Here is a 26,223-nt window from a genome sequence, read left to right on the forward strand (position 1 = left end):
ACTAGAGCAGGCACTCAAGTGATTTGATTGAAAAATAAGCAATTTCACCGATTTCGATGACTCTTAAAAGTATTGGAAGTGTGGAACATTCATTTATCTTCACTCAATCCCGATTTTCCCTGCTAGTATATATATATATATATATATATATATATATAAATATATATATATATATATATATATATATATATATATATATATATATATATATATAAGTTTAGTAGTTAAAGTTAAATTCTGAAAATCAAAATATAAACACATATATTCGCGTTAAGAATTTATTGTTTGACACAAGGAATATATAGAGGGGAGTTATGTTAATTTCCTTAATCCATGGATTTTCAATACTGGCTTATATCATCAGAGGAAATGAAATGCTGTTAGCAAAATGTTCAGCTGTGAATAAACATGTAGTTTGCTTTTCAGTACATATATTGAAAATGTTATTTGAGTGGTGAATAATAGTTATAGGAAAAGGAATTTCATAGAACCTGGGCAGTCAATTATCAGAAGTAGTTCAATATTTTCTGGGGTATTATTACCAGGTCGGAGGAATAGTGGTCCAGGGGAGAAGCCAGCAATCCTATATAACAAGAATGTTTGGTTGCTCCATACTGTTATTCCGAAGGGTATACGAAGTGGACGTATTCGTCGGTAATTTAAATATGTTTTGGTAGATGAGATTTTCAGAATTTAACTTTAACCACTAAACTTATGTATTGCTCTATTTTTAAATATTGAGCTTTACCTTTTTGGCTAGGATCACCCTGAAAGTATTACCTCAATGTAATATCTAACAGGATAATTCACTTGATCTTTAATCTGTGACTTATCTCACTTATATATATATATATATACACACACAATTTTTTCACCCTTTCTTTCCCCTACTCTCTCCCATTATAATAGTTTTGTTGCTCTTTTTCTTTTTCTTTCTCCCTTTAATAAAACTAGATAAAAAAAAAGTACAGAAATATCTACCGTAACTATACTTGTTATGTTATGTGACTGTAACTATTCCATTTACTTAGTTCTACCAATCTGTGTATTTCAGATCTTCATCATTTGTGATTTCATCCTGAAATGGTATCAAAATAGTGAATACTTATCTATGATGAAGATCAATCTGACCATCCTGCAACCACCTTCGCATACATCAGTAGACCAATTGCACAACAGCCGTGAACCACAAACCACCACTGAAAGTGTTTGGCGACAAATTGCTTAAGGACATATCCAACGCTCAGTTATGCAACCTGAAAGAAAAGACCTTGCGCTACAGGTTTCACATGATTCACATTTTGGGTGCCAAACACCATGCAACAGATGCTATCTCTTGCCATCCAACCGGTACTCCTTAACCTGAAAAGATACCATTGGTGAATGACATCGACAGTCATGAGGAACACATTCTCATCTGCCACCATTCTCTGACCTCAGCCACACCATCCTCTCCTCCATATGACACAGTGATGAGTGTGATACCGATGTGGAAGAATCTCCCCAGAACTGTGCTCTATCATCCATAAACTCAGTTAATCACTTAGGACAAAGTTCGGGTCGCCACCGGCAGTAACAAAAACATAGTGAAGCTTGTTGAGATTATTGAATCTGGAATACTAGAATCCCACAATGCATTGCCCATGTCTTTGCGTGAGTACCACCAGTTTTGCAAGGACCTTTACATGATTGAAGGTGTTGTTATATACAAGCAGCGTATTGTCATTCCCCAAGCTCTAGGACTGGACGTCCTCGATGCACCCCATTCTGTACACCAAGGCATCTCATCTATGAGCTGAAATATCCGTCTTCTGGCTTGGGATCACCCCGGCTATCACAGCCACCCACAACAACTGGAATCACTGCACACGCATGGTGCCCTCTCAACCCAGCTCACCACCTACATCCCCTGTCTCACCACCCTTTGTTTGTATGTGCTTACTTCTTCCACTGCAAAGGTATCAACTACTTAGTCATTGTTAACACATACTCCAATTGGTCTATAGTTGAAAGAACCCCTGGTGGAGCATCTGGTCTAGTAGACTCTCTCCAGTGAACATTCATCACATTTGGTATACTGGATGAGCTGCATCAGCCACTAGGCAGTTCCTACAAAACTGAGGTATGCATCATCGCCTATCATCTCTTACTTTCAGACGCAGCAACTGCAGGGCCAAGATTGGCATCAAAACCATCAAACTAATAGCTCACTAATAATACTGGCACAGATGAAGAACTCAACACTGATACATTCCAGCATGCAATACTGCAATACAGGAATATCCCGGACAATTACACTCCTGCAATGTGCGTCTTCGGTAGGCCCATAAAAGACTTCATACTCATTCTACCTGTCTGTTACAGACCACATGACACATGGAGTGACACATTGTTGTCACGGGAGGACACCCTGAGAAATAGGCATATGAAGTCTGCTGAGCTACTTGCTGAACACACAAAACACCTACCTCCTCTGGTTGTGGGGGACTTAGTCAGAATCCAAAACCAAACTGGCCTCCAACCACTCAAATGGGGCAAAAATGGTCAGGTGATTGAAGTGTGACAGTTTAATCAACGTGTTGATGGATCAGGTAGGGTGACTCTCCGAAACAGAAAATTTTTCCAGACATATGTCCCCATCTATGCACTCAGCGATAAACTCACAATCGACAGCGACCTGCTGCTTTGGCAAAAACCATCAACCCAAGCCACGCCCATGTTTGGTCTCCACGCTACTACAACAACCAAACAACCACATGATAGCGTGCTACCTAATCATAAACAGCACCTGCTGCCACCATGCCAACACCGGTGCATGACATGTATCCTGAGAGAAGTGAACCAGATCTATAAGAACTCAATGCTCGCACCTAGCAGTGATGTCCATCACTACAAGTATCGCGTGAGTCGTCATCACCTATGATCCTGTCAACTTCGACAACCCATAACCAACAACAGCCTGCCAGCAGAATTGTGACACCAAGGTGCTCGAATCGAAAGAAATGAATTATGGCTGAAAGACTATGTTCAAACAGTTGGGGCAGAATGATCCCCGGACTAGAGGGCAGTCTACCCAGTGAATGGCCCATGATGTGTTTTTTGTTTCTTTCTCTTTCCCTATTTCTCTATTAGACAGCATGAAAATTTTGTGTGTTCACCAACATACATTGACAGTCATCTACAATAAGTACTTGCCCCATCCATCGGAAGATGTACCAATGACTTGACGAGAGAAATATGTGTCGTAACTTATGTTATGTAACTGCAACTATTCCATTTACTTAATTCTACCAATTTGTGTATTTCATATCTTCATCATTTGTGATGTCATCCTGAAATGGTATCAAAATAGTGTATACTTATATAAAAAGTGTTTTTTTTTTTATATATATAAAAAAGATGTTCTTGGAGTGAGTCTGGAAAATGATATTTTTTCTATAGCCTGATGATGTGGGATCTCTGAAAGGAAGTGCTACAGAAATATGTAAGCACATATGCAGCTAATGTTTGTATAAATAATTGTGTGTAATGTTTGTATAAATAAACATATTATAAACTACGCTCTGTTCATTCATCGAGCAATCTTTAATAAACACAGGTGTTTTAGTAGATTTACATTTAGGAAACTAAAACTATACACCCAGTATTATTATATACATATCTCTGCATACCCCCACCACACACACACACACACACACACACACACACACACATACATACATATATATATATATATATATATATATATATATATATATATATATATAGTTGGGGGCGGCGGTCACAGCTTATCAAGGCCTGAAAGCCACTTTAGGATAAAGTAAATAAGTTAGGCAGCTGATGAGACAACATGATCAGTAATGGTGGAACTTGGGTAGGACTTGATTATTTTAGAGGACGGCTCAACAGGAACTTATTCACATTGGATTTGAAAATGACCATGTTAGAGTCAGCAGGGAAGCAGCCCTCGGCATTGTGTTCCACAGACGCGCAATTCTAGGAAGAAAACTCTACTCATGGAATTTTCGTTTAGTTTTAGGCACAGATAGAGTGAGAGAAGTTTTATGTGTGTGTGTGTGTGTGTGTGTGTGTATACACACACACACACACTCTCTCTCTCTCTCTCTCTCTCTCTCTCTCTCTCTCTCACACACACACAAACACATGCATGCATACATATATCAAGCACACATAACGAAGTTGGTTGATAAAATGCTATAAGCGATATAAGCATAGCGGGTGGTGGTGAGGGGACAGAATAAGTCAAATGGTGGGTGGGGCAAATCGGCCTGGTGCGCATGCGTTAAGTCCGCCATTGATAAACTTAGAAAAGGTCGTGTATTTTCCTCTCTCTCTCTCTTTCTTTCTTTTATTTCCCTCCCTTTTACGCACCTATCACAATATTATTGTGAATTTGAAACGAAAACAATACGAAGCCAGCTTATCAGTAGAGCATTAGTTGGCCGGTTGTTGTGACAGCGGAGGCAATAATCTACACCTTAAAAGCCCCCCCCCCAAAAAAAATGTCAATATATTAAAACCTAGTCTTGTTTACTTCGTAGTAAAAAGACTGGGAGGATCCCTTTTTTTTTTTTTTTCATATCTCACTAGCACCCCCCCTTTTTTTTTTTTAGTTTTTAATAATAACGTAAAAGATATTTAGTTTTTAAACTTTATTTTGTTAGCTTTTATTTTTTCTATCAACTCATCTAGGCATTATTTAGTAATTTGTTCCGTTGTTAGGTCATTTATTCTCATCCTTTTTTTTATTTACTTGCATTAATATCTTTTTTTTTTCTTTAAGCAGATATATTGCACAAAATTTCTTGGATTCGCATTTTGCATTATCTACCGGTAAACGCCGGGTATTCTTGCTTATATATATGGTTCTTATAATCCATTATTATTTCCCTTTAAAAAAAAAGGATAGGTAGGTTTTAAAACAGTAAAAAGAGCATGTTTTGAAAACCGGGAAAGGACCACATGTCTGTGTTCATTTTCAAGAAGGAGAACGTCGTCCACATGTCTAGATTTTTAGACATTACTAACAACTTGTATTTGGATCTCCTACGAAGATGAATCCGCAACAAGAAGACGCGATCCCCTGTCCCTTTCTCGCTCGAACAGAATCGGATCTTTTACCACCAACAGAAGAGGAATTAACTCACTTCCCCGTCGACAAATCCAAAACCCGGCCATGGTGCCACCGTTGTTACAACTCCTTCGTCGTCTTCACGAAAAACCCTTTATTGTTTGGGACGAGCCTTCGCTATCATGGCGAGGGCCGGAAAGACCCTTCTTTAATTCATTTGTCCAGACTTCTACATTATTTTATTCATCGAGTAATACTCTCCCTGTTCCGTCTGAAGACAATGTTTCTTTCCTTAAAATCGTTCCTATTTTTGGTAATTGCTTTTAATGTCCTATCGAACTGTGTTTCTGCCGAGCAAGACAAACAACAATCGGATAATTTTGAAACATTACCCTCTGATCGCTTTTATGGTGAGACCTTTTCTTTTTTTCTTTTTTTTTATTCATTTTATATTTATTTTTTTAATCATTCATAAATCAAGCCACCTACACCACATTCCATAGTAATTACTACCTGTTTCTATTACCACTCTCGTGTCTGCGTGACTTGCACATTATTTTTATTTACTTTTAATCAAATAAAATAAATGAAATACCGTAGTGTACTGAGATTAATTTTTTTGTTGTTGAAAATTCTCTATATATTTTTAATTCATCAAAATGCATTTCGGTTTCTTCGAAAAAATCAACCGTTTTAATATTTTAATAGTTTAAAAAAAAAAACGTGAATTTATCAAAATAGCCAACAAAAAAATAAATAAATAAATAACTGGGCAAGTAAAAAGCAAAAATAAATGCCAAAATAAATTACTTGGAAACATGAAAGAAACTTGTAAGTATTTAAACTGTTGAATAGAAAATAATTTGTTGAAAAAAGACCCAATAATTTGTGGCTTTAACATTTTTAGCAAATCCTTGGTGTGTTAAAAGAGTGAAACTTTTTGAAAGCTATCCACGTCCAAATTTATAAATTTAAATTAAAACTTTATTTTAAAATTAGTCGTCAAACGATTAGCGCAATTTAACTAAAGAAAAAAAATGATTTGATTAAAGTAACATTGCACGTTTTAAATAAAACGAAAAAAAAAACTGGTGCAATATATATATATATATATATATATCGTCGTTATTATTATTTTTGTTGTTCTTTTGCTTATTTTAAAAAATACGATTTCAAAAATAAACGAAAACAAAAAAAAACTCGTTTTATTTTGCAGATGATCTCCGCGCAAAACCTGTAAACATCGGGTGACGAAACTTAAAGATGACCATATAAAATATATATTTTTTTATCCTATCCTTATAACAGGATGCTCACTGTTGTAGATAGAGCATTAGCATTAAGAACTATTGATGCAAATAAAAATTGAAAATTATTCAAACAAGGTATATAAAAAGGAATTATATCTCTTGAATACTTGATTTGATAAATTTTGTAAATTTTCTAATTTTATTTTCATTTCTTCTACAAAATAACTTAATACATGGTGGTTAATGTACAATATACGCAAATGTATTAACATTGTTAATACATTTGCGTATATTGTACTTAAATGATTTCTTTTTTTACTCTCACCTTGTCAACGTGAAAATAAACATGTGATTCTATTTCTTTTTTATCGTATGATTACACGTCAACATCCTGCCAATACCTGAAAAATATAAATAAAATATTTTAAACTATGAAATGGAGGTGTACTTAACTATATAAACGCAAAATTATAATCAGTTTATTACCACAGCGTAGGACAGAACAAGTAACCATTTTTGTATTTCCAAGATGGCCGCTATTTTTTATGGCGGGACTAAAAAAAAATGATTACTTGTTCTGGCCTACGCTTTATAGGCATGGATTGGGTGATAATTTTTTGCGTTATATGTTGATATATGCATTCATGAAGCTAAAATTTAACTGAAGATTATAAAGTTTTTTTTATTTATTTAAAAGCCTAAACCATGTTATTGTTGTTGCTCTCAATAAACCCGTTTTATTTTCATGTTTTAAATTCATTTTTCTTAGAAACTAAAACATAAAATAGTATTAAAACAAGCTCATTAAACTTAATTTTCTAATGAATTTCTATCAATGATCGTTTACACAAAATTATTTACTATTAACAAAATATTTGAAATTAAAAATAAATTCTTGCAAACTAAAACGTGTTTTCTAAAATCATATTTACAAAAGCAAATGTAAATATGACTGTATTTTTTATTTTCTTTAATCCCTGGCAACGCCGGGTAAATATAGCTATTTATTTATCATAATAAACCATTTTTTTAAATTATCCCCTGAATTATTCGAAGTTTTTAATCGAGTTTATTTGTTTAAAAAAATTGTTAAAAACGATAAATACGTGAATAAACCTGGAGTGTAGGGTGTCGTTGACAGTACATTGTTCCTTCGTACATTTAGTAAATAAGAACATATTTTTAACACTAAATTAACTTGTATACATGAATTAATTGATATCTATTTTATTCTTGGTTCTAAGAAATATAAAATCCGAACACAATAAATTGCTATGATATTGTAAACACTTGCGTTGTATTTCATGTAAAAAAAAAAAAATTTATTCATAAATTTGTGAGATCACATGATCATGTTTTGATCGTAAACAAGTTTGAAAATTAAAAGCTCACATTTTTTTTTTTTTTTTTTTTTTTTCATTCATTTTTTATTTTTATTACAAATCTTTCCTTTGGATTTTATTCACATTTATTCATCTTGGTTCTTATATTAACGTTTCGATCGATGTACTCTAGGTGCATCTTTTCCAACTTGAGATCCTGTATGGCATTTGATCAATAGAGGTAGATTGTTCTCATCTCGTCAGCCACGATCAGGTAGAAATGTTGATTTATATTATTCGTAGTTAATTGAACTTTCAACCGGATATACCTGGAACCGAGTAAACCAGGTTGAATACTAAATATAGATCACGAGTAAGATAACTTTAACATTTGTACATGAACAAGATTATGAGGCCCCACATTAAGTTCCTATTTACTTGCCTCCCCACAAGGGCAGAGTTAGACACAAGGTCGGTGTTTAATGTGAAGAAAATTCAGCTGCCCAAAAAGGGGCAATCTGGATAGGAATAAAAGTTAAAATTGTCTCGGTCTAGAAGAATTTCTCCTTCACTGATCGAGGACAGAAAAGGTGAAGTGTAGTAGTAGTAGTACTACTAGTATCAAAACAGATACTACACTTTACTCTTAGCCAAAAGGCCAAGAATTAAGTCCGAACAGGTTTCCAAAGACTAGCTTGAAACTGATAAATAAACGCTTATATCCATTAAATTATATTTATTTATTTTGGTGCTAATGCAGAGAGTGATCCGCGCTATTTTTTAAATCGTATTTCCAGGTTTAATTAAAGTTTTAATACGTTTTTATTATTATTATTATTATTATTATTATTATTATTATTATTATTCAATTGTAAGGTTAAAGTACAGAATGGGTACAAAACACCCTCCTCTCCCCATGTTGAGAATGGCTTTTTAAATAATAACTTTATTATTTCAGCACGGATCACTATGAGTACCTTTTATTTTATTTTCACTTATGGTTCAATTCGAAATTCTATGCAGGTCTTGAGTTCGATTAGAAATTCCAAGTTTAAAGTCGACTTTATACTCGGCTTCCCTTGAAGTTTCTAGGGAATATGAAATTCATATATCTCTGTCAGAGGAGATGATGGCGTTAGGATTTTGCCGTTCTTGCATGTATATAAGTTTGCAAGTCAACGTTGTTCTCCTACATACAGCACCTGGTATTCCCAAATGATCACCCATCTGGCACTGACCAGGGTCAACGTTGCTTAACTTCGGTGATCTAACGAGAACCTGTGTGTTGACGTGATAATGCTGAATGAAAAATGTAGAAAAATATCTTTTCAGAATTTACACAACTTCCACAGTTCCTGGATGTTTGTTAATAATTAATTAAAAATATAAATATATTAAAAGACGCGTGCGTGTGTGTGTGTGTGTATATATTTTACTTGCCGGCCATGACCATGTAACTAGTTTTTCTTGTTTGCATGCTGTATTTTAAAAGAATAAGAATATTTCTCAGTGTAGACTTATTTATTTTTGTTTCTAACGACTTTCTTCACACACGGAATTATTTTATTTTTAATTCTCAAATCGAGAAGTCAACAAAACAGGTTCGCAAAGCAAACAAAAACACTAAAAAAAGTTCACTCATGAGTATTAGTTTTTCATTCCAAAATACAGTTTATTTTATTTAGAAATCTTGCAAATAATAAAAAAAAAAAAGACAGTTTTAAAATTTCATTCTAAAGTTTTTCATCGTAAACTAAATATGCACGAATTTAACATCAATGCAAAGTTGATTTTATATTTCGGATTTCTTTTAGATGAGAATTGCTTGATTTGGGCCATTCTGATCTTGGGTTAATAGATACCTCCAAAGCGCACCACATAATCCCCCCCCCCTGTAATTCGATGTAACTTGAGGCTTTCATGTTTTAGAGGTAGGGAACGCTTTAAAATAAATTAAAACACAAATTTATCTAGGTAGACAGAGTAACTTATCTTGCCTTTGGTAACATTTATTTGGTACGTTTTTTCACCCCTTTTTTGTTCCGTTAGTTACAGTAAAAAAAAAAAAATATCCGAAAACTTCATGACAACACTTCGCATGCTTTTTAAGGAACTCAGCATGTCAAAATATTTTTTATTTGAGGGAAAATAAGTTTGCCAAACTTGTTACATTATCACAGGAGCCATGGATGGATGAAAAAAAAGGGTGGATTTATCGCTCGTCGCCTAGGGTACTCCTATCGGGGGATCACAGCAAATTTTGTATCTATCAGGAATTGTAGTTCACGTGTCTCTATTTGTACGAACAAAGTCCACATTTGTTTGGAAGATACTCCTTCTAACCATAAACTGAAACGACTATTACCTAGGTTCATTTTTGACCAAAAGAGACTCCATAATCATAGTATCTCTGTTCATTTTAAACCCCATAAAATGGAACTACGACGTTTTACTTAAAAATCATAGAAATAATAAAACATGTAAAACTAGAAAAGTGTGTGGGGTTTCTACCAGTATTTTTAATTTTCGATTTTTGAGTGCTTATCGAGACTTCCAAGATGTGACTGTATAATGTCTGCCATTTTTCTTTTTGTTCTAACTTTATTTACGTTTCAAACTAAATAAACGCTTTAAAATGAGTTAAAACACTAAAACTTATCCAGCTAGGTAGAAGAGTAACTTATCTTGCTTTATATCTGCCACTTTTTTGTTTTGTTGTATGAAAATATCGGAAATTTGAATTGTGGTCCAAAGCTACTTCAGTAGATTCATAAGATTCTCAGGAAAACGCCGGATGTGACTTTATGGGAGTTTATTTCTTTAATAAATATCACTTTACTCACACTTATACACCCATCTCCATCTACCTAATCAAACGCCGAAATGTTCGGGCCCTACTCTAAAAATTGAATTTGATAAAATGTAAACAATATTAAAAATTAATAAGTCATAGAATTCGATCCCGGTAAACACCGGGCTTTCTTGCTAGCCTATTGAAATCAAATACTTCTTTTTTTTTTTCTTTTTTTTTTTTTTTTTTAGTCAGTTCTCATCTATAATCTCGATAACATGTGTTCACTGTTCCGCTTTTTCGATTTCTAACGTTTTTTTTTTCTTTTTATATTTTTATGACAAAAAAAAATCAAAACATTTCGATACACACGAACGTGACAAACAAATAGAATTTTATCTTTTCTTTCTTTTAAGTCTGTGATTATAGAGAAGTAATCAACCCTCCTCCAACTCTTATTTCAGTTGTATCCGAAATTGGTTTACATTTTTACAATCGATGCCAAAAAACGTCTTGTAAATACGCGCACACACACACACACACACACACACACACACACACACGTGCCTGCACTCACATGTACACACTTACATACACGCTCACATGTTCACACACACACACGCTCACATACACGCTCACATGTTCACGCACACTAATACATACACACACTAATACGTACTCACATCACATACTATTTATCCGTTATCGTTCAGGAATGTTTAGGGGGGGGGGTAATATTTTCTTGATTTTTTTTTAACTATACCGCCGCATTTATTTTATTGATTTGTTTTAGTTTTGAAAATATGATATTGAAATTTAACGTCTAATTATTACTGTATTCTGAATGTGACCAAAACGATTATCAAATTGAACTAATTTTGGCAAGGTAAAGTTTTAATCTCTATTTTAAAAATTGTTGGATGTGAAATGGCTTTCAATATTTGCTGAATATTTGACTTGAACATAGCTGAAAATGACTTCCATGTTCCATAGCTTAAATGGTTCAAATTTTCAAGGATCACCAAATAATTATACACACACACACAAATGTTAAATGACTGGCTTCTTTATGAATAAGCTGAAATAAATAAATCCACCGCAAGCGCAACGACGGCAACGCCGTTGTTGCGGTGGATTTATTTATTTTTACTTAGGATTAAAAATTCATTATATTTTACGCTATTGTATTTGTTTTTACTTCAGTAAATGTTTGATTGTACGTAAAATATGGAATTTGAAAATCCTAGTCGTGATAGTACCCGTGAAATTGTCTTATGGTTTTATTATAAATATTACAACCCCCTTTTTTTTACGCCTGTTTGTAGAGTGTGAGGAAGTATTACAGTAGGTCACCAAAATGGACCCTATTTTTTCACTTGGTAAAAAGGGGGACTCTTTATCTTCGTGGGACTTGAACAATCGCAGAATAATCGAGATTTCAAATAAAATATCCAGGTTTGCACTTACTATATTTAATGTGCTCAAGTTTCTCCCTATTTTTCTGTGGGTCTTTGGAAGTGCTGAGTCACTGGCTCTAAAAAATGCGACAATAAGAAAAAGGTGCACACTCTGCACCCGTTTTATTACGGCAACAATGACAATTAGACCATATTTTATGTTCTGTTGAGAAAAATAATTTTTTTTTTTTTTTTTAACAGAACATTATATATTATTCCACCATTTTGTAAAAAGGGGTTTCCCGCTTCCTTATATTATTATTATTTTTTTTTTCAAGAATGTCCTAAAAGTAGTATTAGTAGTATTTATTCTCTCATTTCTGAAAATTTTTGGTATTCCAGATTCTGTATTTAATATTGGGGGGGGGGGGGTAATTCTTTAATTTATTTGCAAAAAAAAAAAAAAAAAATTAAGAATTATTTTTGCAGGTACCCCCCCCCCTGGATTTTAGATGTTTATTTTTTTCATCTTTATTTTGGAATTTTTTTTTTTTTTTTGTGTGTGTGTGTGTGTGTGTGTGTGTGTGTGTGTGTGTGTGAGAGAGAGAGAGATTTGCACCTAAACTAAATTAACCGATCATTTTGAATTTTCGGACTCAGCTGCTAGAAGTAAAGTATCGTAATGTGGGCTATATTTAGTTCATTTTAGTTTTATGCAAAAGACGTAAAAACGAAGTGGAAGCCATTCGTGAAAATTCTATTTCTGATTTTTGTGAGATTTTAATGATATTAGTATCAAGAATTTATGTAAAAATTGACACTGGTAGAAACGGCAAAAGTGGATTAAAAGAAAACTGGCACAAGGGAAAAATCTACATAAGAATCTCGTGAGTTTATCAAAATATTGGATACAATGTGTAAAGGGATAAAAAAAAAATAAGATTCTACTTTTTATGCGATTACGTGTAAATGCATCGTGTATCGACCTGCATACCCAATTATCTGTTCGTGTACTATACTTTACCTGAATTTAGGTAAAAATGGCACCAGTAAAAATGGCAAAAATGAATAGGCACTTTGATAACGGAAAATTAAGACCATTTCAAAATATGCGGCTAAGCTTCCATCCTCCTAGTTTTAAATAGAGTTAAACCACCACTACCCCCCAAAAATATTTTAATATGTATTTACATTGGTATGGGTGGAGGCTAGGTTTGTTTGTTTTTTTTAATAAGGACTAATCATGGGTCAATTAAAACTGAAAATGCTTCCAGCTAGTTTGGCCGATTCTTTTAGCGAGCCAGTGTGAAAGTAGAGATAAGGAGTATAAACTTAATTGCTTGTATATCCATTATCTTTCTTTCTCTATTAGTTTGACTATTCACCATGATTTATAACCCTAGCAGAGCCGTGACGACACCAGGGGACAGCGCAAGCATATAAAATCAACAGTAGTTTTTTTTATATGACACATTTGAAATAATTAAAAAAAAAATTTACATGGTAGTCACCACTTATCAAAGCCCGGAAGCCACTCAGGGATAAGAGTTATTGCTTGTACAGTAATCAACGGGATAATATCGTAGTAATCGTTAGTATTGGAGATTTGATAAAGTGTCTTAAGGGGGCGATTCATCAGGAATTTGTTTATGTTGGACTTGAACACATACATATTGTAGTCAGGTGGGAAACAGGCAAACGGAAGAGAATTCCACAGGCGTGCACTTCTAAGAAAGAAGCTTTGTTCCTGGAATCTACGTTTTGGTTTTGGCACAGCTAAAGAAGGGTAAAAATTTTAACAGTGGTTTCAGCCAGACTGGTGTTTTTCGTGAAAGATTAGCGAGGGGGGGGGGCCAGAGATTGGAGCTTAGATGAACACTTGCCATGCAAGTAATGATAAAACAAAGACAGGCTCGCAACGTCTTTTCTGTGGGAGAGAGATTGCAGGGAAGAGAAAAGGGCATCCCCCACTAAGCCACAAAGTCTATTTTGTACTCTGTCAAGGCAGGATAGGCTGTTTTTAGCAGCTCCTGCCCAGATGTGACAGCAGTACTCCATCCTTGGACGTACTTAGCTTTTATATAGATAGAGAATCGCATCAGCAGTGAGATATCTTCTGGAGTGGTAGAAGGATCCTACCATTTATCCAGCGACCTTGGCAACTGACTTGATGTACATATTCCATTTTAGGTCAAGCTCAGAAGCTTATCAAAGCATGGAGCTTCCCCTAGACGAGAGCCATCCATTTCAATTGATGCCAGATGGGGATCAGAGCATTGATGATGTAAAGATAGGAGCTTGGTTTTAGATGCAGTAAAAGGAACCAGCCACCTCTTCCCCCCACTGTACCATGCGCTCTAGATCAGAGGAGAGAGAATCAGAGAGAACTTTGTCATTTACGGCCTTAGATGTGTTGCCATAGATGGTCGTGTTATCAGCATAGATGTCAACTGAATGATTTAATTATGTGTTTTGGGAGATCATTGATGTAGATCAGGAAGAGAGTTGGGCCCAGGATGGAACCCTGAGGGACTCCAGCATTAATACTGTGGGCCTCTGATTTCTGCCCATCAACTGCTACTCTTATGAGCCTATCAGAAAGAAATGATTTAATGATTGAGAAAACATTTCCAGTTATACCGTAGCTGGAAATCTTGTGAAGTAGGCCCTTATGACATACCTTATTGAAGGCCTTTGATATGTCAAGAGCAATTGCCCTAGAAAGGAAGCCTTTGTTGAGAGATCTGGCAGAACGGAAACCATATTGCATGTCCCTAAGAAGGTTATTTCTGCTGAAGTGGTTGACTACTTCTTTATTTAATATGGATTCCAGCAAGTTACTCATGACACATAGGAGACTTACTGGTCTGTACTTGTTTAGGGCACAATTGAACCATGATACTTGATTTTTGCATTTAAAACTTTAATTCAAGTCATTAAATACGAATAATTTTATAAAATCAACAATAGGTTCTCTACAGTGTAGACTATGGGAGGGCATGTAAAGCTTCTTCCTGGTGCACCACGATGGGTTCCCAACTAGAGTAGGTAATCAAGCGATTTGATTGAAAAATGGGCGATTTCACCGATTTCAATGACAATAAAAATATGGGGGGGGGTGAAACATTCGTTAGTCATCATTCAATCCCGGGCAACACCGTGTCTCTCTACTAGTAATAATTTTCTTTCACAACATAGTTATAATTGCAAAACCTAAAAAAGGAAGTTAAAAAAAAAAAAGTACTGATAATTTCATAAATATTGGCAAACCAAAGGCGTACCTGATTCAAAATTAGCAGCAAACGGTGTTTGAGTAGATTCTTTTCCTGATATTAAACTTCATCAGTAATATAATTTCCGGTGAGGATTTCAATTTCCCGAGGTTATTATTAAATTGTTTAGTGAAAGTACAGGATAGTTCACAAAGAAACTTCCTATTCATGTTAAGAATGGCTTCCTAAATAATGACGTTATTATTTCAGCACGATCAGTAAGCTGCAGATTATTTAGAAAGTCATCCTTAAAATTTCTTCCAGTAATTTGTTTTATTTTTAAGCCATTATCGAGACTCCAAAGATACAACCCTATTGTGCCGACCATTTATTTCTTATTCTCGCGTAACGCTCGACATTACTTTTTTTTTTTTTTTTTTCAACCGAATAATGTCTATTGTAAAACAAACCCAGCATTCTTATTATATAAGAGTTTTATTTGATTAATTGTGAATGTAACTATGTAAATCAATGTTGCCAATTTTCTGTAGGATAAAATGTTTTTTAAAAAGTAAAAATCGTTTTAATGCAAGAAAATTAAAAGCAGTGGCCGCCAGCGATTAAATCATTGAATTATGTTTCTATTTTCAAAACTTAAAAAGTAAATTGAATTTAGATAAATATGGTAGCGATGAGATTTTATTTTTTTCAGATTATACATAACTATTTATTATGAAAAAAATTATTAAATAAAACGTTATAATTATTTTCAGTACTTCTACAAAATTTGAACCTAACCAAACTAACTTTTCTAAACTAAAGCTAAACTTAGATTAGTTTGTTCACAGTTGGGGTTAAAAAGAAAAGTTCACTTCTAAATTTTGTAGAGGTGAGTCAAAACATACTTTTAATCAAATTAAAATTAAAAAGAATATTGGTAATTCCTGTGGAAAAGTGAGACTTAGCAAAAATCACCGATTTCTAACGTTGACCATGATTAGTCCCTATTTTTTTTTTTTTTTTTTTAATAAAAAGCCTTGCTCCCACCCATACTAGTGTAAATGCCTATATAAAAACATTTATTTACTACGTTTTTTTTGTTTTTTTTTTTTTTTGTGTGTGTGTGTGAGGGGGGGGGGGCTTTGCCCTATTTCAAACGGTCTTAATTTTCCGTTGTCAAAGTGCCATTTTTACCTATTTATTCGCTTTTGCAATTTTTTCCAGTGCCATTTTCTCCGAGCACTACTTTACCTTTTCTAGCTTTGATCAGTGAAGGCAAAATCCTTCCAAACTTAGGCAATAAGTATAGTATCAGAACAGGTAATAATTTACTGTTAAAGCTATTTTGAAAAGTAAAAAATAAAATTAAAATAAACCTAAAAGAACAAATATATAAAATCGGCAAATATTTAAATCAAATAAAATATTTGACACAAAGTCAGTTTTTTTTTATGTGAGGACAATCCAGCCCCTCAAAAGGGGGGGCACTCTAGATTGAAACGAAAATAAAAATTGCCTCTATCTTGAAGGATTTCTTTCATTGACAGAGGACAAAAGATAAAGTAAAATATCAAAACAAATATTTGGAAAAGTAAAATAAAATAAACCAAAAAGAAAAAAAAAAAATGCAAACTCTGCAAATATCCAGAGCAGACGTAAAAAGTTCATTTTTTTTTTAAATACTCGAAAGTTTTTTTTTTTTTTTTTTTTTTTTTTTTTTCGTTTTTTTTTTCTTCATTTATTAAGCCATGGTCATAAAAAACCGTTAGCAATAGGCAGAGGCTACTAAGCTAATTGGAGAATTCATAAAACTTAGGGATATCACGATTCTTAACCAATACAAACATCGAAAAAGCGACAGTGATACATGTTCATTCACACAATTCAGAGGCAGCACGTTCAGGACCGCTGAACACCATGTGAAAGGAGATCGCCGGTATATCTCTGAGTGAACATGAATGTAATTATGCAGTGGATCTAATGGAAATGTATACCGTCGCAGGTTTGGTCTATTCAGCCGCACCACAATGATATTTAAGCATTGCGGTGGAGCAAAAACCATGAAATAATCTGTACGCAACAGAAGCAACTGTTATATTTCGGTGAGTAGACAGCGGATCTAATCCAAGCAGATCATATACTCTAGAGGGAACAGGGTCATAGCAGGGAATATGTAGTGTGTGTGTGTGTGTGTGTATATATATATATATATATATATATATATATATATATATATATATATTATATATCATATATGATGGCATGACACTGTAGATGCTCAAGAGAATCGGAATTCCAAATGAGGACTAATCATTGTCTTGTAAGGCCTAGTCAGCAAATGTCATTCATAAAGAATTCAGTAGCTCAAGATACGTAACGTGTAAAGCTCTCTATTAACCCGTTTATTGGCGTTTTTACTTTAATTTCAAATTAAATGTGATTGGTTATTTTGAGTCATTTTGGACAAACACTGGGCAACAATTTTTTACTTTTTGAATGTTGTCGAGATTTCTACAACTGATTTAGAATATTATTTTTGCACGGTTGAATTAGGAAATAGTACCCGTTTCTTTTCATCAGGTCAGGTTTTTGTAATAGTACAGAAAAAAATTATAGTCAACAAAATATTAAAATCTCTCATATATATATAGTAATTTATAAAATGTATATGGCGATTACGCTACACTGAATATTCCGCGTTTCATCCACTCTAGGACTCCTCAGGCATAAGCCCGAGGAGTCCTAGAGTGGATGAAACGCGAAATATTCAGTGTAGCGTAATCGCCATAAGCCTGAGGAGTCCTAGAGTGGATGAAACGCGGAATATTCAGTGTAGCGTAATCGCCATATACATTTTATCCACTCTAGGACTCCTCAGGCTTATGCCTGAGGAGTCCTAGAGTGGATGAAACGCGGAATATTCAGTGTAACTTAAGCGCCATATACATTTTATAAATTACTAACTAGCTCTACCTACGTATTGAGCATTTTTGAAGTAAATACTTAAAGTTTACGCATAAATCTATACTTTCGTATATTAATTTTATGCGAGTAAATTAAGTAATTATATATATATATATATATATATATATATATAAGCTGAACGTCTGTGTGTGTGTGTGGTCACAAATAGTCTACTATATGGTTGACTATTTTTAAAAACTGATTACATATAATGATAGAAGATGTATCGAGGATCAGGAATGGGTATGTTTGATCTGGCAGAACGGTGGTTCATAAAAATTGTGGAGTCTGCGTTCGCGCCTGGCCCCCAAAGTATGGAAATAAAAAATGAAAAAAAAAAAAAAAACGTTTACAAGGGTTTTTGATATAGATTTACATAAGAATACTTTGATAAGTATGTTTCAACTTAAATGGGGATGGTATAATAAAATTGTGCGATCTGCGTTCGCGCCTGTACTCCATGGAAATATGGCACAAACTTTAACAAAGACTTTTCATATCTATTTGCATAAGTATACTTTGATAATTATGTTTCAGTTTGAAGAAATATGGTATAATAAAATTATTGGGTGTTCGTTCGCGCCTGACCTCCATAGTCACAAAGTTTAACAAGGTTTTTTAAAAGGGGTGAGGGTCCACAATAACACCTTAACTTTAATCTTAATTCACGTTAGCTTTTATTTATTTTTTGAGTTGAATCATTGTGTCGAATAAATTCACCTCATAAATTCACGTTCTTATTAAAGTGAAAGCAAAAAAAAAGTCGGAACTTTAGACAATTCTCGACACAAATTTTGCATAACTCTGTTTTTTTTTCCTTCTTCACTTACACGTGGCACTCTTTCGAAAATAGATAAATAATAAAAAATAAGAACGTTACTTGTTATTGTGTCAAAAGAAGGAAAAAATCCTGCTCGCGTGATTACGTGTCTTTTTAAAAACATTTACATAACCTTTTTATCTTTATTTATATCTGTTTAAGCTTTTTTTTTTTTGTCAGTGTACTAGAAGGAATTCAGCTGATTACAACCCTTTCTGCATGTTCTTTACATTACAATAGTACAACCCTGAATCGGACGGCGCAATACTACACTGTTCAATACTGTAAAACTGAAAGGCAAATTTTTAAAAACGGTTTGTGAATTAAAAAAAAAAAAATTTTTTTTTTTACAAACTACTTAAAAATACAAACCAATGAACTTTTCTACCATAAAAGTAACTTTTATTGACTATGGTAACATATTTATATTATTATATATATGATATTTTCTCTTTGTAAGGAAACCATCATTTTGTAAAGTTGGTATAAAAAAATATATTTTCGCGAAAATTATCTTTGCTTTAATCATATTTTGCTTAAGGTAAAATTTTTGAGTATAAAAACCTATCTCTTTTCAAGCCTCTCCTTTTCATAACCTATCATACTTTCATCAACCACAGTCCATTTTCTGTAGGCTGTTTTTAAACTCAGTTAACGACGGGTACTTCTGCTAGTGTGTGTGTATATATATATAATATATATATATATATATATATATATATATATATATATATATATAATGTGTGTGTGTATATGTTTTTAACTCTTTTTCGAAGTGTTTTTAACATGTTTTATTAGCTACTTATTTCCTTTAAGTAAATAGTTATATTTTGCTACGATGTGCAAAACTTTTTTTTTTTTTTTAATTTAGGAGAAAATATTTTACCATGTTTAACGTTATAGCATGGTTTAAAGATCTCATGATAGGAAGTTGAAAGCTTAACTTTAGTATCTTCAGTTAAAAAAAGAGAGGGGGGTAACAAAAATTGTAGGTGGGGATGATGTATAAGTGATTAAAGGAAGTGAGAGAAAAGTTTTAGAAGTTGGATGGGAGGGGGGGGTTCTTGTAGCCAGTAAGAAAGAAAAAATAATGAGATTTTGTTTTTTACGTAGGGTCACCACTTATCAAGGCTCAGAGGCCACTCGAGGATAAGAGTTAAAGAGTGTACTGTATTCAATGTGACAATATCGTAGTAATCGTTAGTAGTGGAAATTTAGTAAATTGGATTACTTAAGGCTCATCAAGAATTTGTTTACGTTGGACTTGAAAACGACCATATTGTTGTCAGCTTGAAAGCAGGCAAACGGAAGAGAGTTCCACAGGTGTGCAGTTCTAAGAAAGAAGATTTGTTCATGGAATCTACGTTTAGGTTTAGGCACAGATAAAAGAGTGAGTGAAATTATTGATAGCATTTTCAGAATATAAATGACAAGAGACGAAAGTGGAATATGGGAAGGCCGGAAGAATATTTCAGACAATTTGAATTAGGTAGGGGTAGGTGGCCTTTTGGTCAAGATCAAAGTGTAGTATCTGTTCTTCAGATGCTGCACTTCATTTTCTTGTTCTCTTTCGGTGGAGGAGAAATCCTTCACGACTGAGACAATTTTTATTTTTGTACCTTTTCTCCACGTTAAAAAACGACCCTGGTGTCTAACTCTGTCCCGTGGGGAGGCATAGTAAATAGGTACAATCAGGAGCACACCCACTAATTTTCACTGAATTTGGGCCAGGATTGATCTTACAGGACATCAATGTCTGTCTCCATTTGGAAACTCGTTCATATTTTTTTTTTTTTTTCTTTTTTTCATTAAATTTTTTCTTTTTTTATTAAATTTTTTCTTATATATTTTTAGAAACTTTTTTTTTTTTTTACAAAGGAATCACCACTGAAGGATAAGGATTAAAGAGTGTACAGTGGTCAAAAGGACAATATCATAGTAATCGTTAGAAGTGTAAATTTGGTAAAATTGGATTACTTAAGGGGAACGGCTCATCAAGAACTTGTTTACATTGGACTTGAAGATGGCCATATTGTAGTCAGCTGGAAAGCAGGTAAACGGAAGAGTTTCACAGGTGTGCAGTTCTAAGAAAGAAGCTTCGTTCATGGAATGTACGTTTAGGTTTAAGCACAGATAAAAAGTTGGAGAAAGTAACTATTGATAGTGTTTACAGCCAAACGAGTGTTTCTTGTGAATGTTTGGCGGGGGGGGGCATGGATTGGAGTTCAGACGAGCACTTACCATGAAAATAATAAAACAGAGACAGGCTCGCAATGTCTCTTCTGTGAGAAGGAGGTTGCACTGACTAGAAAAAGGCATCCCCCACTAGGCTATGAAGTCTATTCTGAACTCTGTCAAGGCAGGATAAGTTTTTTCCTAGCAGTTCCTACCTGGATGTGACAGCAATACTCCATCCTTGGATGTGCCCGGCTCTTATATAGGTAGAGAATTGCATCAGCAGATAGATATATATATACTGGATCGATAAAAGGATCCCATCATTTTTCCAGTGACCTTGGTAACGGATTTGATGTATGTATTCCATTTTAGATCAGGAGTAAAGGTCAATCCCAGAAGCTTGTCAAAACATGGAGCCTCCCCAAGACAAGAGCCATTCATTTCAATTGATGCCAGATGGAGATCAGAACGTTGATGATGCAAAGATAGGAGCTTGGTTTTAGATGCATTAAAAGTAACCAGCCACCTCTTCCCCCACTGTACCACGCGCTCTATATCAGAGGAGAGAGAATCAGAGAGAACTTTGTCATTTACGACCTTATATGTGTTGCCATAGATGGGCGTGTCATCAGCATAGATGGCAACGAATGATTTAAGTATGTGTTTTGGGAGATCATTGATGTAGATCAGGAAGAGAGTTGAGCCCAGGATGGACCCCTGAGGGATTCCAGCATTAATACTATGAGCTTCTGATTTCTGCCCATCAACCACTACTCTTATGAACCTATCAGAAAGAAATTATTTAATTATTAAAAAGACATTTCCAGCTATACCATAGCTGGAGATCTTGTGAAGTAGACCTTTATGCCATACCCTATCAAAGACCTTTGATATGTCGAGCGATTGCCCTAGAAAGAAAGCCTCCGTCAAGAGTTTCGCTAATCTTATGAGAAATAACCATAAGCACATCTACTGTAGATCTAGCAGAACAGAAACCATATTGCATGTCACTAAGAAGGTTATTTTTGCTGAGGTAGTTGACTACTTTTCTATTTAACAGATTCAAGTAACTTACTCATAACGCACGGGAGACTTATAGGTCTGTATTGAGAGAGAAATATTTTTTAGGGGGCCAAATGAAACCCCATTTTTTTTTTTTTTTTTTTTTTTTATATATATACTTTTTAGTTATTCTAACTAAATTTATTTTTTATTATATTTATTTAAGAAATTCACCATTCACCAGATTATATTTATTTTAACTTTTAGTTTAATTTTATCGTTTAAAAAATCAACAAAACCACGTAAACAGATAAACGATAAAAACGAAGCAGTAAATCGTCTATGGCATCATAGCATAATGGATTAGGGCGCTGGACTGAAATACATAAGGTCCAAGGTTCGAATCCTAACAACAGTCAAGCTACACTGAAGAGGAGTGGGCTCAGAAACATGCGTGTCCGTAGATTACTGTTTTTAAAAATAATAAATAAATATAGTGCTTTAATTTTTTTTTTAGAGATTCCAATCTAGACCGGTTTCCAGGGGTTTTCCAAAATTTGCAAAATTATAGTAAAATCACTTGTGATATCTTTAGTTAAGTAACCTTATTTAAATAAAATATGCTGTTTTTGAGAGCTTAATTTATCTTTATAATTTCAAGCAATTTTTATTTGTTTCAACGATTCTATACATTCATTTGATTTTAAATTTTGGTTTAATACAATTAATTGTTGGGAATATTTAGATCGTTAAGTAATAGTCCAATTTATGCACGGGAAGATTAGTTAAGTATGCATTTTTTTCGCAGGAACTACTGGGTCAATCGGGTTGAAATTTTGTATGGACCTTTAAGATAATGTGCAGCGTATTATGGTATCCATTTGATGGACAATTAGGGATTAATAGTGATTAATATTTAATGAATATATAGCATAATCACATTGGCACACCAGTTAAGCAACGTTGAGCCTGGTTAGTACCAGATGGATGACCATTTGGGAATTTCAGGCACTGTATATGCTCTCTTCTTATTTCGGCATTTGTTTCCAGCCGTCCTGAACACACACACACACACACACACACACACACACACACACTCCATTTGCCACTGGTATTTAACAGTGTTGACTCAGGAGAGGTGTGGTTGGAGATTGCCCACTTTTTGCCACAAATTTTCACGCGTAGGGACCCCTACGGTGGGTATCCATAGTCTGTCAAAACTAAAGAAGCCTTAACTTTATTTAATGCAAAAATTACCATAAATTTGACTATGAATTTGGCATTTGGCCCATTTTTAATGGGTTGAAAAGTCTATACAAAATTTCAACCTGATTAGCTCAGTAGTTTCTGAAAAAAAAATGGAACAGACCGACAGAAGAGAAACATAGATGTCAAGTGGATTATTTAAATTTCTCTTGCCTGTATCTTTATTTCCAATTTTCCATAATAAGTGCATTTATTATTCCACAAAGAAAAAAAAAAACACCTTACAAATATATGCAGTCAGTGCAGTTGTACTAAAACACCTTACAAATATATGCAGTCAGTGCAGTTGTACTAAACACAAAATATTATGTATGCTTTTATTTATTTTTTTTTTCTGATTATCATACCTGAACTGAGTTCCTAATGTATGGATGCTTTTTATTATAGTGAAGCGTTCAAAATCACCCTTGAATTGCAAACGGTCAAAAATGCTTTAAATAATAATAATAAAAAAAAAAAAAATTAAAAAAAAACAAACAATTGTGAACAATCTACTCTTTGTAGCAAAGAATAGCCAGAAAATTCATCATATTCCAGTCTTGGTATATAACGTGCTACCAGTGTCTCGAACTCCAGGGTGGGGAAACACCAGGCACACCTTGCATCTGTTCAAGATTTTCCTTATTCTTCCAAGTGCCTGGGTTATCCATATATCGAGTTGATGTAGGTGATGACACGCTGTATATAACCAAACCATCTAAGATGCCAAGTGTGTAAGGCATCCAAAATCCCACAATACCAAACTTCTGAAAGGATTTTTTTCCTCTAGTTTGTTGTTGCATATTCATCCGATTATGACATGGTCATTATACTAAAGCCATTGAAAATCAGAAGCATTTGAGGCATATATCTCATTGCAATACAAGATAGAAGACCGAACACAGGCCAGAAAGAATACTTACTTACTAAAATTTACTCAGAATCCTGAAAGGTAGTTTCACCAAGTGGGATGCCATGTACATCCATAAATGCCAACGTTGGATGGACAACACCCAAATGTCTATGAAAAACATAATTCAGGTCAACATCTAGCCTCACAGCACTTTGAGCTATTTTGCCTTTGAATTTTCAATATATTACAGCATTTGATTGCATATTGTTCAAAGATGTTACTTGTTTGTGGTGCAGACAAATACTCATATTGTCACCATGATGCACCAAAACATAAACAGCTTGAATACTTTTTTATTTATTTATTTTTTTTTTTTTTTACAAATAAGTTATCACTTATCAAGAACCGAAGGCCACTTGGGGATAAAGCTTAATGAATGTCAGGTGGTACTTTAGTAATCGTTAATGGTGTGGATTGGGTAGAATTATTTAAAGGGATAGCTCAACAAGAACTTGTTTACATTGGACTTGAATGCTACTATATTGTAATCAGCCAGGAAGCAGACCAATGGAATAGTGTTCCACGTATGGGCAGTTCTATGAAAGAAACTTTGTACATGCAATCTGTGTTTAGAATTAGACACAGATAGTGAGGAAAATTGTTGATAGTGGTTGTAGCTAGTCGAGTATTTTGTGAAAGTTTGACAAGGGGGAGGGGCATAGATTGGAGCTCAGATGAGCACTTGCAATGAAAATAACAAAGCAGAGACCGGCTTGCAATGTCTCTTCTGATATCTTCATCATAGTTGACAAATTGCTTTAATTCACAAGATCTGATGAAACAGAATTCGTGACATGATGTCGTTAACTATTTTTGTTAAGTTGCACATGTTTTTTCTGTGACATCTTATTTACTTTGAAAAAAGTTTCACATTAATTTAAAAATCATTTTATCTGTTAATAAGTCGCATCTAAACACTGGAAATTGCAAGACATTATGTTAACAATATTCCCTTAAAGTTGATGCGTTTTTAAAACTTAATTTGTGAACAGCTGTTGATTTTGAAGTTTTGAAAACTTACCATAATATACCTTTTATAAATAATTTCCAATTTTTTTTGTCAATGTATTAAATTAACTATAGCAAAATAAAAGTAAAAGTGGAAACAGACCGTATGACCACTAAATGTCTGCATGTGAAAAAACTGTTGGGTTTTTTAAGTTAAATTGTGAGCTAATGAAAGAACAACTTCCATTTTTGGATGAAAGTTCAAACTATGTAGGACATACAATAAAAGAAAGTTTTTATTTTCCAATTGTGCTACATTTTTTTAGGTTCCGTAATCTCGCATTCAAATTTAGGCAAATTCGTACAATAACAAAAACGTGACTTTATAAAGTGTGACTTTAAAAAAAATTTCTTGTGCAAAACACTTTGCTTGTACCAATTTTTAACGTTCTAGATACTGTAGAAATAATTTAATGCACAAAATAATTTTCTAAGTTGCCTGAAATCTTAAAGATGCAATATTTTGGAAACCGCTTAAATAATTGTAACGAAAAATTTTAATTTAAATCTGTTTCAATGAGAGGCAAAATATAGACATGATAAAATGTTTTCATAATAGAAAAGAAAGATATTAAAAAAAAACGAAATTGAAAGATATACTAAAAATTAATGAATACGAGATGCTTTCTATAAATTTCCAGATTTTTTTTTATTAATAGTACATACATGAAACTCCTCAAAGTAATCTTCTCCGGCTGCAATTCACTTGTTGTACTGTTCCAAGAACTTCTGGAAGGCCCCAGGCAAGTCTTTTTGTGCGAGCGAGTCAATGACCCTTGACACAGCCTCTTTCATCTCCTCAGTTGTCTCATAACAACAGCCTTTAAGGTTTTCCTTGAGTTTAGGGAATAATTAAGTCTCCGGGAACAAGGTCTAGACTAAAATGAGGGTGAGGAACTGTCTTGATACCCATCTTGGTCAAATAGTCTGTGACAAGGATGGAGTTGTGGATTCATGTAGTGGGACAAACTTTGTGCAAATGTTCTGCATCTTCAGTTCCTCGCAAATAATTGGTACAGTTCCCACACT

The 26,223-nt window shown here is 33.9% G+C and overlaps 1 protein-coding gene and 1 pseudogene across 1 annotated transcript in view; one reads left to right on the plus strand and one right to left on the minus strand.

The window, feature by feature from the left end:
• Nucleotides 1–4,293: 4,293 nt before the first annotated feature.
• LOC145243879 (uncharacterized) overlaps nt 4,294–26,223 on the plus strand; it is a 167,375-nt gene continuing 145,445 nt past the window's right edge. The window contains exon 1 of the mRNA XM_080106954.1: nt 4,294–5,502. Within this exon, the coding sequence (XP_079963080.1) occupies nt 5,076–5,502 (427 nt within the window). The 5' untranslated portion in view covers nt 4,294–5,075. The remainder of the gene's footprint in view (nt 5,503–26,223) is intronic.
• LOC145244188 (U2 spliceosomal RNA) lies at nt 8,173–8,334 on the minus strand (annotated as a pseudogene).

Source organism: Euprymna scolopes, chromosome 22, assembly GCF_053919585.1.
Source record: "Euprymna scolopes isolate OS-2025 chromosome 22, ASM5391958v1, whole genome shotgun sequence".
Lineage (NCBI taxonomy): Eukaryota > Metazoa > Mollusca > Cephalopoda > Sepiida > Sepiolidae > Euprymna > Euprymna scolopes.